The sequence below is a fragment of the Onychostoma macrolepis genome, chromosome 20, assembly GCF_012432095.1.
Source record: "Onychostoma macrolepis isolate SWU-2019 chromosome 20, ASM1243209v1, whole genome shotgun sequence".
NCBI classification, from domain to species: domain Eukaryota; kingdom Metazoa; phylum Chordata; class Actinopteri; order Cypriniformes; family Cyprinidae; genus Onychostoma; species Onychostoma macrolepis.
The window spans coordinates 20,987,757-21,004,282 of record NC_081174.1 but is presented as its reverse complement, the minus strand read 5'-3'; the positions used below and the strand labels follow the sequence as shown (position 1 = coordinate 21,004,282).

The window sequence follows — 16,526 nt, the reverse complement described above, 5'->3', positions numbered from 1 at the left end:
TTTAAATACGTACACAATTCCTGCAATTTTGTCAAGACTTTAATTTTGAAAATGCAACGCGTCATCGCCAATACCGGAAGTGGATATTCGTCGCACATTTCTTTTCTTTCTGTAGCTGCTCTCCGTGATTAGCCGTTAGCGGTTACCACAGCCTTCATCGCGACTTTTATATACCAGGACCAGATATGGTAAGTATTTCACTGCTGTATTTTTTATTCTGCTGTATATTATATACGTTTGCCTAGTCAGGAAGTCGTGTTTCGTCGGCTGTTCTGACACGTTAAAGAAATATTCAAGTGAGTGAACGCGCGCCGCTAGCAGCAGTGTAACGAGATAACGTCGAATATTCACGAAATGAACGAGTTGTGAAGTCTGCTGGAATATTTCTTGACTTCTCTTTACAAAGTTAAGCGCTTAATATAAAGTATGACTTAAACTTATGTTTAAATTCACCCGTCGTAGACTCGTAGTAAATGCATTTGTAAGAAGCATCTAGACTGTTTTGTTTTGGGGGAGGGTTGGAGTTCAACAGCTGCTGTTTTCAGGGTCGTATGTCAGAGATTCCGTTTGAACGGTCGAATTATCTTTAAGTTTACTTAGTTCATATGCGTAACAGGGACTGCTGGATTGAATGTCAGATTAAGATGACATCCATTTGAAAATATGTATGCTCTATTAATCTCACTGTTAGGAGTCAAAGCTCTGTTACTGGCAGTAGGGGGCTCCACATAATTGGGTCATATCTGGTGTATGTATTTATATGAACCGTGTTTTTACGTCTTTTTGCTCTCTAAAATGTGTACACAAGTCCAAATGTATGTAGTATGTATTTACACTTTTTCCTTCTGATTTTCAGTCTCACACAATTCTGCTGGTGCAGCCCACCAAGAGACCAGAAGGCAGAACATATGCAGACTATGAGTCTGTCAACGAATGCATGGAAGGTAGAATAGTTATTTTGATTATAAAGGGCAAGATTAATGTTATGAACAATTCTAATGCGGAATTCTTTCTTTTCTCTCTAACAAAAGGAGTGTGTAAGATGTATGAAGAGCATCTGAAGAGGATGAACCCCAACAGTCCCTCCATCACATATGACATAAGCCAGTTATTTGACTTCGTGGATGATCTTGCTGACCTCAGCTGTCTCGTGTAAGTAAACTAACACAGCATCATGTACAAGGGTACAAATGCTTTGAACAGTGTAGTAATTTTCCTATTCTCTGGTCATTTAAACAGGTACAGGGCAGACACACAAACCTACCAGCCCTACAACAAAGACTGGATTAAAGAAAAGATCTACGTGCTGCTGAGGCGTCAAGCCCAGCAGGCGGGAAAATAAGGAGTGTAAATGGCTGAATTATTTCTATTGCTAGTCCCCAACTCTATCAGAACTACGCTACATCACAGGACAAATAGATGAGCCAAGTGGTGAAGTGATGCCGCTTAGTTCAGATTTTGTTGAATGCATGTCTATTCAGTCAGTACGTCAAAGCATAGAGTGGAAATATTTTGCATTTTTAATCGCATTTTTGTAACCGGAGTTAGGGACTTGGATATTTATCAGACTAAAGGGTAAGATTGGGGGAGGCAAAGGGTTCAGGATTTTTTTCAATCCCTCTCAATTGATGTTTTTTTTTTTTTTTTTTAATTGTGGTTTAATTGTTCTTTAATTCAGTGAAGTAAAAAAACGTACACATTTCAGATTATGGATATGGCTCTGAGTTATCTTATATCTCAACTTTTTTCCTCAGTGCTGTTACAGATTTTGTTGGCCCTATCTGTTTTGTGTATGTTTCCAGTAGTCACCACTGGAAAATAATAAAAATCTTCTCACATAAAGTTTTGATGTCAGTACTGTTTTTTTTTTTTCTTTTAACATACACTAATGTTCAAAAGTTAGGTGTCAGTAAGATTTTTTTGAAAGAATTAAATGCTTGTATTCAGCACAGATGGACTAGATTGATCTAAACTGACAGTGAAAACATTTGAAGTGTTACAAAAGAGTTCTATTTCAGATAAATTCTGTTCTTTCCATCTTATTCATCAAACAATACTGAAAAAAAGGGTATAGAAAAATATTAAGCAGAACTGTCTCAACAATGATAATAGAAAATGTTTATTGAGTAGCAAATCGGCATATTAGAATGATTTCTGAATAATGTGACACTGAAGACTGGAGTAATGGCTACTAAAAATTCAGCTTCATCACAGTAATAAATTACACCTTAAAGTATATTAAAATTGAAAAAAATACTTAATGATACTCTGACCTGGTTGTGTTTGAAAACTTAAATAGATGCTTCAAAATTTTGTATCCTGACCATTACTAAAAATGAGATTTTAGTGAAAATTAGAATTCCAAATAATAACTCCTTTGTTAAGGAGCATGGAGAAAGTTTCAGTCTAAAAGCAGCTGGTGTTTTCTGAAACAAATGCGAATGTACAGTGCAGCATGACCGTCCTGTTTTTCAACTCTCAGCAGCGCGCTGTACTGTGGCATGAATATCCTGTTTATCAGCTACACTGTTAATTGTTCAGATAAGAACTTTCTGAACAAATTCTTCTCTGAAATACTCTACTTTTGTACCTGTAGTACACAATCATTTCTAAGTTTGTGTTATTCCTAGGGCTTTCGTTATGATTTGTAAAAATCTGATCAACATTTGTCTTGTAATGAAGTATTTAATTGCCTTAGCAGTAATTGTGTAATTACTGAGACCAGTAGGTTACCAGTACTTTTTGGACTGATATTTGTGATTATGTTTGGTGCTCATATTGGAAACCCCAAACAGTTTCTTTCTGTTCTGTGGGTTACATGATCCACTGAGTAGTTTCAATGTTACTGGAAACTACTTACCAACTTGTGAGGAAGTGCATGCATTCTGTTTTTGACAGTTAATGGGCAACTAAGGAAACAGCTGATGCTGAGCACAAAACTTTAAAGTACTAATAAACACAATAATACTAGATAGAAGTGTAAGATAAAGCTACAACAATTTTTGTAACAGATTTGGAATTTAACCCCAACTGGCATGGCCAGTCTAACTTGTTAGCCCAATTTCTGAATGGGAAACTGCAGTTTTTATCACACACACATTTGTGATGTTTATGGAAACTTTTTTTTTATATAGAAAGGAAGTGAAATCAATGCCTAAACCTAACCATCAATGGGGTGAAAGCAGATTGTATGAAAACACAAAATTTGATTGTACCAACTCGCCAAAACGTAAAATAGTAATCAACTGCCATGTTAGCGTTGGTCCATCTATTTGCACCATAAAGTCATGACGTAACAGAAGAAGCAACAGATCTTTTATTCCATATTGTGATGTACATCAGAGTAAAACACATTATGGGAAAAATGTAGAATGCAAGTTGGTTCCATCCATCTGTTGCTGATTGGATGGAGGTAAAAATGAATGCAAACTTGAGGTCAGTTGTAAGAAATGGGTGGGCTTTAAGCAGACTAAATGATAAGAGAAGTCTGGCATATGTCACCAGGGAGAAGTCGGTTGTTTCACTGAAAGATCAAATTATGACATTTTGATTAAAAATCATGAGGTTAAAATAAATAAATGAACAAACAAACACACATGAATGGATAAATAGTTCACAATAAGATCATTAGGGTGAATTTAGTAAACATAAGGTGAATTTTCATTTCATGCTGACTTTAACATTTCCAGGTGATTCTGCAAATGATTGATGATCATTTCTGTTTACATAATAGATTGGCCTATACTTTTAACAGAGGCTGAATCAGAATCACTCACCCTGCACATACCACATAGCAACAACCCACAACACACTAGCAACCACACAACAAAGCCCTGGCGACACCAGCACCTTAGCATTTGTAGTGGAGAGTTTTGCATGGAAGAGCAACACTAAACATGTAGTTAGTAAGTCATTTTTACAGTTACATAACATTTGAGCTGGTGGTGCAACCATGGCTGGTTGACCACACTGGCTATAATATTATAAGGACTTTGTTTACTTGGTTAACCCTATTCCAAAGCTGAGACTGGACCGGCTGACCAGAATAGGTAATGACTGGAATTAATGAAACTACAGTGTACTGTACTTTGTTCTCGGAGACAAAAACAACAGCACAACTCTACACATCTGCATTTCATTCAACAGTATGATGTTTATTCTCTTTACGCGTGCTCTAGCAGTCATTAGTTCACGGAGCTGCGCGTTTTCGCGCTTACTTTCACCCTCATTCACATTCCTCTCCATGTCCCTTTCTTTTTCACCAGCAGTGAGTGTTCAGTGTTACGAAACACCAGTGTGTCTGCGCTGGTCATTTTGGCGCACTGTGTCTTTAAACTGTGGCGGCCCTGCGCCTGCAGCACAGGAAACCCCGTAGCGGCTTTCTGAGGGGACCCAAGATGGCCGAATCTTCACAGTGGGGCTAATAATTACTTTTCGTCAAGACGCTGCTATTTCATGGTGCTCGACGGTCGCGCTGGCCATTCGCCGTCCCGGAAAGTGAAACGAGCGAGTCTATTCGATTAGTTACATCGGGGAATGTTTATCTCTGTGTGAAGAGTCTGGCTGGTCCATTCGCGGCCCTTAGCCAGAATATGGCGGAATACTTGGAGAAAATATAGCTTAGCTTATTATGAACGCGCCGCTTTATACACGAGCCTTCCCGCCTTTTCACCGACCGCTCGCAAGTATAATGATCGAATAGCGTTATCGGTAAGTCTTTGGAGTTCATTCGCGCGCGTTTCGAACATTTCTGGGTTAAAATGACTCGCGCGAGGTGATAGCCTGCTAGCTGAGGCGCTAGCTACGCTAACCCCGTTTGACTGAATTAGTCGCAGCGTTAGCATAGCCTGGCTAGCTTAAAGTAAAGGGGCACGGAGGAAAATAAACTCATTCTGCGTTCGTGCTCTGGCTGCATGCTTTTAAACTCATTTCTCACCGTTTCACGCCCTTTAGAAACGGAGGAGCGTTTTTCGTCGTTCCGTTTATAAAAAGTTGAAAATATTAAGTATGTTGTGGAGAGTCTCGGCTGCACACAGCAGCTAGCTGACCATCGCTAGACTGGTCAGAATAATTCTTCTGGACTGCATAAGTTTACTGTGATAGACCCCACAACAAGCTTCGCGACAGCTTGCCAGTGAATGCCGTACATTTCAGCTTGAAGTTGACAGCTGATTCTGTTGCACCTTGCAAGCCGACGAGGACGTTGAGATTTATTGAATCAAGGGCAAAAGCCTGCTTGAGAGTTACTTGCAAGGATGACTGACACTCGTAGACGAGTAAAAGTGTATACTCTGAATGAGGACCGCCAGTGGGATGATCGGGGGACGGGACATGTGTCATCCGCCTACGTGGAGAGGCTGAAAGGCATGTCTCTCCTAGTGCGCGCCGAAAGTGATGGTAGGTTTCCAAACACTACAAAGACGATGTACAGGGCCACTTTTCGTTGACTGCAAGTAAGATGTGCCCGTTCTTTAAAACAGGGTCACTGCTGCTGGAGTCCAAAATCAACCCTAACACCGCCTATCAGAAACAGCAGGTGCGTTTGAAATGTTGTGACATTTTGTTGACAGAGCTCATTCGTGTTTTTGTGAACATCATTCATAATTATGTGCTTTTTAATGTCTAGGTTAAAGGTCAAGTACACTTTTATCTTATAAAGGTGCAAGACATCACAGGTGAATTGGGAAAATATGATATTATAGATATCATAAAGCTTCCATAGTTAATCACAGTATAATAACCCTGTTAAGCCTGACATATGGAATAATAGTCAGAAAAGCCTAATTATTTAAAATGTAACCGTAATAGTTTGAACCTTTAGACAAGGTGTTAACGAAAGTTAAAGTTTGGATTTTTTGGATACGTCAAGCATTTGTGGCTCATCAGAGGTTTAATTCAGAGGCACATATTTGGAGAAAAAAATCTGAACTGAATTTGCTGTGTTTCCTATTTGTACAACAATATTTATATGGACAAAAAGTAGATGCAGGTCTGATTAGCTTGCAATCGAAATCAATGAGATTTTTATAACAGTATTGCAGACTACTTGCATAAATGCATATCAGTTTTCACTCTATATCTTCTAATAATGTGTTTTAGTAAGATGATATTTAAATGTTTAGTTTTATGATCAGAGTTCTGTATTTTTGTTTATGGGGTGCAAAACATAATGCAATACAATGAATATTGAGATATTGAGAGATGTACAAATAAATGTTCCCCAAAAGCCTGATGTATCGTGTTTGATACTCTCATTTTAACATGGGTTTTCTATAAAATTATGAATGGGTAGGAAAGTAAACCTAAGTTGCTTCAGTTCAGTAAATGCTCATATTAAAATATTACAAAACATATCACAGCAAAAGACACAAAGGTGAAGGTTGACATTTTTAGAATAATACCAATAAGGCATTTTACTTGTTAAAAAAAGTAAATTATCAATCAGGTGGCATGTAGTAGATTGTGTACAGCAGGTTTTTGCTTTTGATCCTGTTGATAATTTAGAGACGTACGAAATTACAGACAGTAGGCTTTTAGGGCTAAGACAATTGTTTTGTCTTGAAATGTTATGTTTACATATGCAAGTTATGAATTAAACACTCATTTGCATACATTTTCAGAACAGAAATCTCAATATTGGATAAAGCACTTCATAAGTCAGAAAATAGCCAGTTGTTTTTGGAATAGAAGATTAAGTCAGGTGAATGATATATGAAAAAAGCCCTCTGTAACTTTCAGAATATAGGAATAAACCTGGAAAGATATGTATTGTAATTGAAATCTACAGGCAAAAAGATAAGGTGTAATATCATAAACACTTATTTGTATTTTGAATGTTTTCTTTCTGCTAAAGATGTTATAGAAGCAAAACAGCCCACAATTTTAAAATTGACCTGTGCATGAACAAACAGTGGTCTTTCACTGTGGTCTCTTGCATTAAACTATAGATCCCTCATCCCTGTATGATAGAGCGTGTGTATCACTTGCTCTTTTGGCATTTGTTCATGTTATTTGTTTTTTTTGTCTTTGAAGGACACATTAATAGTATGGTCCGAGGCTGAAAACTATGACCTGGCCCTCAGCTTCCAGGAAAAGGCTGGTTGTGATGAAATCTGGGAGAAAATATGTCAGGTGATTATGTCTGTGATATACATTTATAATATTTTCTCTAGGTATGTTCTGCTTTATTCTGAAAGCCTTTATTTTTGTGTCTACAGGTCCAGGGAAAGGACCCCTCTGTAGACATCACCCAGGAGCTGATAGATGAATCTGAAGAGGAGCGCTTTGATGACATGTCCTCTCCTGGTCTCGAACTTCCGCCATGTGAGCTCTCCCGGCTGGAGGAAGTGGCCGAGCTAGTGGCGTCATCCTTACCTTCTCCGTTACGGCGGGAAAAACTGGCCCTGGCACTGGAGAACGAGGGCTATATCCGCAAACTGCTGGAGCTGTTCCGAGTGTGCGAGGACTTGGAGAACCGAGAAGGCCTGCATCACCTCTATGACGTCATTAAAGGCATTTTCCTCCTCAACCGCACAGCGCTCTTCGAAGTCATGTTTTCTGAAGAATGCATCATGGATGTGATCGGATGTCTGGAGTTCGATCCTTCGCTACCCCAACCACGGCGGCATCGAGAGTTCCTCACCACCACGGCACGATTTAAAGAGGTCATTCCCATTTCAGACCCGGAGCTGCGGCAGAAGATTCACCAGACGTACCGGGTGCAGTATATTCAGGACATGGTGCTGCCCACCCCCTCTGTCTTTGAAGAAAACATGCTCTCCACCTTGCACTCCTTCATCTTCTTCAACAAAGTGGAGATTGTTGGCATGCTGCAGGTGGGTTTTTGTACTCAACCATTTATATGTGACCAGCTGTGAACTTTGCACATTGGCGGTTGAGTTGAAATGCTGTTCAGGGGCTAAACTAGGTGAAGGAAGCTGTAGATTAACTTTCCCCACCGCCTTCTAACATCATATCTCACAGGTAACGTACGCTGTCAGGCTTGCTATGTGTCATTGTGGCTTTTCGACAGACCAGCATCAGCATCGTCCCTCTCAAATTCATTGCACCCTCAGCAGAAAACCCTGTTTGCAGAGAATGCAGTGAATACGTTTGCATGTTTGTGATGCGGCTACTAATATTTCCCTGTTTGCATTACCTGAGACCATCTCATTGCTCTTGATGGGATGCGCATGGTGGGCTGTACTTTGGTTCTTTGTTTTAAAGGTCATATATGTTTTCCACACTAAAAATAAAGGTCTGCAGATCTAGATAACAGATTTAAAGATAACCGTTCTAACTGCTTGTACTATCTACATTTAATCATTTAGTAGAAAATCGACAGTGGTATTTGCCTCAATGACGAGTTTCAAGAGTGGAGTAATTGAGTGTTTATTCATGCATTGACAAGTCAGAGTATTTGAAATGACCTTTTCATCATTAAGTTAGATTTACTTCAGTTGTGACTATTTAAAAAGTTGTTCATGGAAGTGGTTTAATACGTGCTTCTCACCTAAGCCTTACAGTGGAATTGTTTGATTCTGGGATTGGAGGTAGGGGAGGGGGCTTGTTGCCATGGAAACAGCACCATCATGTTCTTTAGAGCCATATCATGTGATGTCACAAACGCTTGGCAGGCGTGCTGGATGATTATTTTCTCCAACCTCCAGACAGCTTCAGTTCAGTATGGTTGTTTGTCCATTTTTGCAGATGAATGTGCTTATGGCACAATATTGTTTTAATATTACCATATCCCATTAATACCTGGGTGTAATCTCATAGATGTTGAATAAACCAACCATAGATACTAAAAGCTTTTTGTGATGATTGTCTGAGCAATTAGATGTACTTTCCCATGGCAGCGTAATCGCAAACTATTTTGATTCACTTGACTGGTTCCCCTTTTTTTGAGATGTAATCTTTTATTTACATGACAGATTGATGCAGTAAAATACAGTATCAGTCACATGTCTAACCTTGGTGTCGATGTGTATTTATCAAATGTGTCACCCTCATTCAGCTAGAGGTCAATTTATGTTGCAAAAATTTATGTTGAATAATGTATATAGGCAACTTAAAATGAACATTTATCAAGAACCAGGTTTATTGTGCCGAATCTGGCTCAACAGAATTATTTATGGTTTGCAGTTCACACAGTGTGCTGCGTGGATGAGAAAATTAATGTGATTCCTGGCTTAAAAATAGTTTTAATTTATATTGTAAATTGTATAATTGTATCCAACTGTACGTTTTCTAGTGTCATTTGTTTCAAAGCATTTATAAACTAGTTTTGTGTGTGTGTATGGTAACCAGAACTGATATAACCAGATCTCTGTTTCTTATGCTTTTATTTTCAGGACGATGAGAAGTTTTTGACTGAGCTCTTTGCACAGCTAACTGATGAAGCCACAGATGACGACAAGCGGCACGAGCTGGTATGAAGCAGAATTACTAGCAGAACCTCCTACTCAAAACAATGGATACAAACAAAATTGATATTGTTTGTCACATTCAGGTAAATTTCCTGAAGGAGTTCTGTGCGTTTTCACAAACGTTACAACCACAGAACAGAGACGCATTCTTCAAAACGCTGTCCAACATGGGTATCCTGCCAGCGCTGGAAGTTATTCTTGTAAGATATACTTGCTATTCTAAAGAACAGATTTGCTGTCAGTTGTCTTGCTTTTCTTTTTATAATTTTAACATCTTTACTAATAATCTAGAATTGTATTTAATGGAGAATAGGTTTATTTGAAACCGTCTCTAACTTTAGCTTGCTCTTGCTGTATTTATGAACGCATGTGTGCATTGTGTTAAAGGGCATGGATGATGTTCAGGTGCGTGGAGCAGCCACTGATATCTTCTCTTACCTGGTGGAATACAACCCCTCCATGGTGCGAGAGTTTGTTATGCAGGAGTCTCAGCAGAATGACGATGTAAGTCACATGCCTACTGACTCTTGTGAGCCTTCCAGCTACCTGTCTTTCTCACTACTTGTCTATATTTTACAGGATATTCTGTTGATAAATCTGATCATTGAGCATATGATCTGTGACACGGATCCAGAGTTGGGTGGAGCTGTACAGCTAATGGGGTTGCTCAGGACACTAGTGGACCCAGAAAACATGCTGGCAACTGCTAATGTGAGACATGTTTTAATATCAATATATATTTGGTGCGTAGTACCACTTTTTCATTGTCATTTGTCAGAATGTAGCGAAACATGCCCCTTCTGTTTGATTCCTTGCAGAAAACCGAGAAGACCGAGTTCTTGAGTTTCTTCTATAAGCATTGCATGCATGTGCTTTCTGCTCCACTTCTTGCCAACACCACAGAAGAAAAACCCAGCAAAGGTAATAGATTTTTTACAAGCTTGTAGGATGCATGCAGACTGAATGTGTAGGCAGCCTTTTTGAATCATTTCTCAATTGACATTTTTGCATACCTATTTAAAGACGTGACCTCTGCAGACTTCTCACTGTGTGTTTGTCTTGTCAGATGATTTCCAGACGTGTCAGCTGCTGGCTCTGATCGTAGAGCTGCTCACTTTCTGCGTGGAGCATCACACGTATCACATAAAGAACTACATCATCAACAAAGACATCCTCCGCAGAGTGCTGGTGCTCACTGCATCTCAACACGCTTTCTTAGCCTTATGTGAGTATATTCACACACACAAGACATAAGCCACATGTGAAACTGAATATTCAGCAGGAAATATTGTAGGGTTGGTTTTGTCCATCCAGATTTTATTAATGTGGAATAGAGGCAATGATATTACTGATCAATATTTTTTTCTATTAGTGGAAAAAAACTTTCTTCCGAAGCATTTTGATGTTTTTATGCACTGCTGTGTCTTGAAGAAGAAAATCAGGGACATTAAGAAAGTCAATGGGGTCATTTGTTTTTTATTGCTAACAGAATGAAATTTTTTTTTTTTCCAAATGCTTGTCCGGTTGGGCCAGTAACTCAGATTTCTAATTGCCCTGCCTACATTCTCACTTGCCCTAACACCAACAATTTAAATGTTTAATTTTATATTTAAATTTGAAAGGTTTGCATTTCTTTGTATATATAATATTTACTCATTTCATCAAATGTTTTTCAGTATAAATTTATAAAGATTGATTGTCTTCCCAGTCTTATCCATGTGACACAAAGATTTTGTGCTTAGATCAAATTTAGTATTATTTATATACTGTTTATAAACGATTTTAGTTTTAAATTGTATTTTGTATTTTTAAAAATAAAATAAAAATGTATTTTTATATTATCAGTTTATTATTTTTAGTTTAACGTTTAGAACTATTTTTGTCATTGTTTCTATTCTTTTTAAAAAAAAAAATTATTTTTAAGTTTTAGTTTTCAGTTAGTAATTTCAGTAGATCAGCTGTAGTCTATTTTAATTAAATGCCAACATATTATGTTGTTTAGAATTTTAGATGTTTTATATTTTAATAAAAAATGTAATCATTAAAAAAAAAAAGTCATTTTATTTCTGCTAAAAAAATTAATAGCTTTATTTAATGATTACAAAACTGGTTTTATGAACTTAGTTGTATTTTTGATACTGAAAGTATGGAAAAATGTGGGAAGACTGTAAACTCTAGACTTTTAGATAAGTAGAACTGGACAAATGACAGACATGGGCAGTAATTACTTGCCACCATCACAGCCTTCAAACCGCATAATCAATAACACCGAATACTCTGTGATGCTGATCCATTTATACTATGAATTGCTCTGCTGATAATTATTACTGTTACACTGTTATTTCAATGCATGCCAAAGAATTCTGCATTCAGGGCCAGCGGCATTATTAACAAGCACTAATTTATTTTGGATAAACACCAAGCATGCAGTACTACCCTGCTGACAGACATCAATTATAGCTTGGCTGTTAAATCTCTCTGTACCTTTCGCACTCATTTCTCTTTTCCAGGTGCTTTGCGTTTCATGAGGAAAATCATTGGGCTGAAGGACGAGTTTTATAACAGATATATAATGAGGAACTTCCTGTTTGAGCCAGTGGTCAAAGCTTTCCTCAACAATGGATCCAGATACAACCTCATCAACTCAGCCATTATAGAGATGTTTGAGTATGTCAGAGTGGTGAGTACATTTATCTAATCATCAAATCTCGTGATGTTCCTGAACACGTGTTGTTTATTTTGTGTGTAATTGCTGTGTTATGCGTGTAGGAGGATGTGAAGTCCCTGACGGCTCATATCATAGAGAACTACTGGAAGGCCCTGGAGGACGTAGACTATGTTCAGACGTTTAAGGGACTGAAGCTTCGATATGAACAGCAGAGAGAAAGACAGGACAACCCTAAACTTGACAGGTCAGTGGTCATTTAAGGCCATTATTGTTAAAATTACTTTTTTTTTTTTTTAACAGTAATTCCCAAATTTGTATTGAACTGTTTATAAATGATATGATTTAAAGTCCTCCTTATGGTTTGTAGGCAAAATAAAAGCTCTGTGGTTTAATGTTTGACCGCAGTAATATAGGTATTTTAATGCAGTGCGGTAAAATAAAATTATTATACTCAGTAATGTTTTTACTCATTCTCTAATAGATATTTAAAAAATGTTTCGCAAAGAATGTTTATTTTTATTTATTTTTTTTAAATCAAATAATGCAGTGAAAAATCTAATATAATGTTTGTTATAATTATGTGAGCTGGTTAATTGTTTTTCATTACTACTGTATGTTACTATTTGTTTCTTTTAAAGTACATTGATCTTGACATGAAAATAGCCATCGATTCTGGTATGGCAATATATAAAATTATTATTACTATTTTTGTATTTGAGTACAATAGTATTACTATCATAATGTTTCCTTATTGATTTTATCTTTTATAATTTAATAAAATATTTAAATATTGATATTGAAATATTGATTTTTCACAGTGCAGTAGTATTACTATATTAATATGTATTGATTTTTTTTATTTTATTTTTTTATAAATATAATTTAATTATTCTTACTACTTTTGTTGTATGGTCATTATGAATAGGCTCCTTTTTAAAAACAATTTTGTGAATGTGGCCTGAGACAACTGAAGTGGAGAGAGATTTAAAAAAAAAAAAACTAAATAAGGTATAGGGTGAATTAATAATATTTTGAAAATGCTCCCACAGAGGGGTTTGCATCTTTGTCACCTTTTTCACCCCTAATAAGTTGACCTATTACAATTCCTTTTTGTGGATTGTAATTTCTTGTGCTTGTTATAGTTAGGCCTAATGAATGTATTTTTTGTGTCTTCATGCTTGTCTCCAGTATGCGGTCGATTCTGAGAAATCACCGTTTTCGCCGGGATGCGCGGACGCTGGAAGATGAAGAGGAGATGTGGTTTAACACAGATGAGGAAGACTTGGAGGATGGTGAAGCTGTGGTGCCGCCCTCAGATAAGATGAAGAGTGACGAGGACCTGATGGATCCTATCAGCAAGTTTATGGAGAGGAAGAAATGTACGTTACTGCTACATCCAGACCGACATAATGATGATGACCAACTACTATGATCCCTTATTTGATGGCAAATGCTACTGACATTGCTTGTTGAGTTTTGATTGTTTAAATTTTTTCCTCTGTCTTTTCTCAAGTGAAAGACTCGGAAGAGAAGGAGGTGCTGACAGGGAAGGCGAGCCTCTCAGGACGGCAGAGCCCCAGTTTTAAACTCTCCTTCTCCAGCTCCCCAAAGCCCAGTCTGTCCTCTCCCCCAACCGCATCCCTCCACCCCGGTTCACCTGGTTCTCCAAGTTCTCCCGGGACAGGAGCCCGGAGCTCCCCCCCTACGGCAGCTGTCACCACTAAGGTAATTACACTGATTCCAACAATGTTCTGAAATGCCTCTTTCTTACCATTTACTTATTTTTGATGGCATCTCGCTTCTATTCCAGGGAGGTCTGGTGGGGTTGGTGGACTACCCCGACGATGACGAAGAGGACGAGGATGAGGAAGACGCAGACAGTAAAGAAGAAAGTCCTCCACTGTCCAAGAAGTCCAAGCTGAGCTCCTAAAGCACTCCCTCGTCAATCAGCACAGTCATGCTCAAAGGGAGCTTCATCCAGAGACTATTGCAGCGCTCAGCCTAGAACTCAAAACTGAAACAAAATGAATGAATACACAAATGAATGGAAAAATGAACGAATGCAGCCCCCCGCAGGAGTCCAAGGGGCGCCATGTGAGGAACGGAGAAAGGGAGAGCAAGAGAGGGAGAAGATACGGTCACAGAGCGAAAAGGTGAATGTCTCCATGTGGAGTTTGTCCAAGTGCCAATCTGCAAGAAAGAGAGAGAGAGAGACTCGTGAAACGGACGGAGAGATCGAAGACGAGATGAAACTGTGGTCTGGACAAAGAATAATAAAAAAGGATTTAATAAGACATGAATTTCGACAAAGCTAAAAGTACTGGGGGGTAAAAAAAAAGACCTCACACACAGTCAGTCAGTCACTCGCAGACACTCAAACTGTTGCCCCACAGAGCGTCCCAGGCTTGGACCAGGACACACTGCCCCCCCTCTCAGGGAAGGACCTCACATGACCCGAACTGGGCCAGCCAATCCACAACCACCACTCACCTTTGCTGACTCCATCTCCATTTCTTTCTCTCCTTTCTCTCAACCCTTTTTTTCTGTTGCTCTTTTTTCCCTCTCAATTCTTTTTTTTTTTTTTTTTTTTTTTCTCTCTTGTTTTCGAGTTTCTAGGGCCAGACAGGACACTAGGGAGCAAAGAAGTCTGGGTCGTCATTGTTTAAGATGTCACCGTTGTTCTCGTGGCTCAGCGGAAGTTCTTCCTCTTTCAAAGCCAGCAGTTCCCTCCTTTTTCTTATTCTGTTGTTCTCCTCTCTCATTTTTTTAAATGACATAAGAGACCTGCCTTTAAATGTTCAGGACGTTTTCAGCCGCACTTGAACAGGTTTTTAAAACCTCAGTGGGGGGAGATAGTTTTACCCTTTTTTGCCCTTCAAAACTGCAGATTTTTTGGAAAATTTGTAAGCCCGTCTTGATTAAAGATTGAGTGGAACTCTAGATGTGATCGATTTTTGTCATATCTTCATTTTCTTTTCTTTTACATGAGTGTACTCTTAGTTGTTCGGTATATTTGGGACCATTAAAAAGATCTTTGCTGTAGTAGATCTCTCACGGTTGTGCTGGTTCCCTGTATCATGTCAACTGTGCTGATATTTTGTCTTTTGAAATGGGATTTCATCACTGAAATGATCCTCCTGTCTGCTCGTCTGAATACGTCAGTGGAAAGTCCTGCCTCCTCTGACAGAGGCTTTCTAAACAACCTGCACACAATTAAAGATAAGTTTTTATTTTCTGAAATATTATTTGTTTCCCTTTGTACTTTGAACACCATGAGAATGGAGCAATCGTGCACTAGAGGGCGTCCTTCACCTTCACTGACATGCAAAAATAAGAGCCGCAAGCAGGAGCCAGAGAGCAACTTTCAGTCAGTCTACACTGGCGGTCAAAAGTTTGAAATAACAATCTGGTTATTTCATCAAAAATACAGTATAACCGTTGTCAAAATGCCATTTATTCATGCCATTTATTCCTGCCATGGCAAAGCTGAGATTTCAGTCTTCAGTGTCACATTCTAATATGCTGGTTTGGTGTTGTGCTGAATTAATAATGGTTGTATTATTGAATACGCATTTGATAAGTATTATCAACTGTATATTCATTCATTTTGTTGAAAAATGCAATATTAGCAGCAAAAACTGCATTCCACTGTGATAAATGTTTCTTGAGCAGCTGAAAATTAAGCTTTGCCATCACAGGAATAAATTAAAATATGCTGAAACAGAAAACAATTATTTTAAATTTGAATAATATTCAACAATATTACTGTTTTACTGTGTCTTTGTTCAGATAAATGAAGCCATGTAAATGGCGATGAGAAATATTTAAAAATTATTCCAAGCTTTTGACCGGTAGGGTATTTTTCGGAAAAGTTATTTTATTTACTTGCAAAAAAATTAAGTCTATGGGTTTCATATGACATGCTGTTAAAGACATTCTCATTTGCACAAATGAAAGCAATTCTCAGCTTGCCCAGTCTCTTCTCTATTTATGATTTTAAACATATGTTCTTCCGCCTCATCTCTTTCCATCATTGCCTGAGTGCAATATGTCTCATCTTTGGAGAGATTATGCTCACATAAGCAACACGCACCTGCCAGTGTCCTGGCACTAACATGCCTTTTAATTAGAAATTTAACCATGACAAATCAAGCCACACAAATGCTCTTAGAGTTCAGCTCATCCCCATCCGCCGCAAGTCAAATCCAAGAGCTGCTGGCAGTTCCTCAAAGGAGACGCCATGCCAACATCACCGCACGGGCTGAAGTCTCCCTCATCGTGTGTGGTGGTCTGCGCACATTAAAGCTGTGTTTTATTTATTTGTTGAGGATTATTGGTCCTTTGCATTGGCATGTGGCAGTGCCAGTGCGCATGGAGCCGTTAGGATGCCAGTGGAGAGTTTCTACAGATGTGCCTTTTGATGTGAA

The 16,526-nt window shown here is 38.3% G+C and overlaps 2 protein-coding genes across 3 annotated transcripts; both read left to right on the top strand.

Annotated features, from left to right (window-relative positions):
- The first annotated feature begins 48 nt into the window (after positions 1-48).
- erh (ERH mRNA splicing and mitosis factor) lies at positions 49-1,847 on the top strand. Its single transcript, XM_058756024.1, has 4 exons — positions 49-188; positions 857-944; positions 1,032-1,152; positions 1,240-1,847. The coding sequence occupies exons 1-4, from the start codon at positions 186-188 to the stop codon at positions 1,340-1,342; spliced, it is 315 nt and encodes a 104-aa protein (XP_058612007.1). The 5' UTR covers positions 49-185; the 3' UTR covers positions 1,343-1,847.
- A 2,345-nt stretch (positions 1,848-4,192) lies between these two features.
- Positions 4,193-15,039, top strand: smek1 (SMEK homolog 1, suppressor of mek1 (Dictyostelium)). Of its 2 annotated transcripts, XM_058756117.1 has the most exons (15): positions 4,197-5,397; positions 5,481-5,536; positions 7,033-7,131; positions 7,218-7,835; positions 9,357-9,434; positions 9,515-9,631; positions 9,819-9,935; positions 10,011-10,142; positions 10,250-10,352; positions 10,498-10,656; positions 11,942-12,111; positions 12,201-12,343; positions 13,288-13,478; positions 13,613-13,824; positions 13,910-15,039. In XM_058756117.1, the coding sequence occupies exons 1-15, from the start codon at positions 5,256-5,258 to the stop codon at positions 14,027-14,029; spliced, it is 2,457 nt and encodes an 818-aa protein (XP_058612100.1). In that variant the 5' UTR covers positions 4,197-5,255; the 3' UTR covers positions 14,030-15,039. The 2 variants fall into 2 exon arrangements, with proteins under 2 accessions (XP_058612099.1, XP_058612100.1); XM_058756116.1 differs by having other exon boundaries at positions 4,193-5,397; positions 9,819-10,142.
- Positions 15,040-16,526: the final 1,487 nt, after the last annotated feature.

Excerpts from the sequence above, each read along its gene's own strand:
- smek1 (XM_058756116.1), top strand. The coding sequence starts at position 5,256 with ATGACTGACACTCGTAGACGAGTAAAAGTGTATACTCTGAATGAGGAC. Across the intron at positions 9,632-9,818 it reads CAGCGCTGGAAGTTATTCTT|GGCATGGATGATGTTCAGGT; the intron begins GTAAGATATACT and ends ATTGTGTTAAAG. Across the intron at positions 12,112-12,200 it reads TGTTTGAGTATGTCAGAGTG|GAGGATGTGAAGTCCCTGAC; the intron begins GTGAGTACATTT and ends TTATGCGTGTAG.
- erh (XM_058756024.1), top strand. Across the intron at positions 945-1,031 it reads TGTCAACGAATGCATGGAAG|GAGTGTGTAAGATGTATGAA; the intron begins GTAGAATAGTTA and ends CTCTAACAAAAG. Across the intron at positions 1,153-1,239 it reads GCTGACCTCAGCTGTCTCGT|GTACAGGGCAGACACACAAA; the intron begins GTAAGTAAACTA and ends TCATTTAAACAG.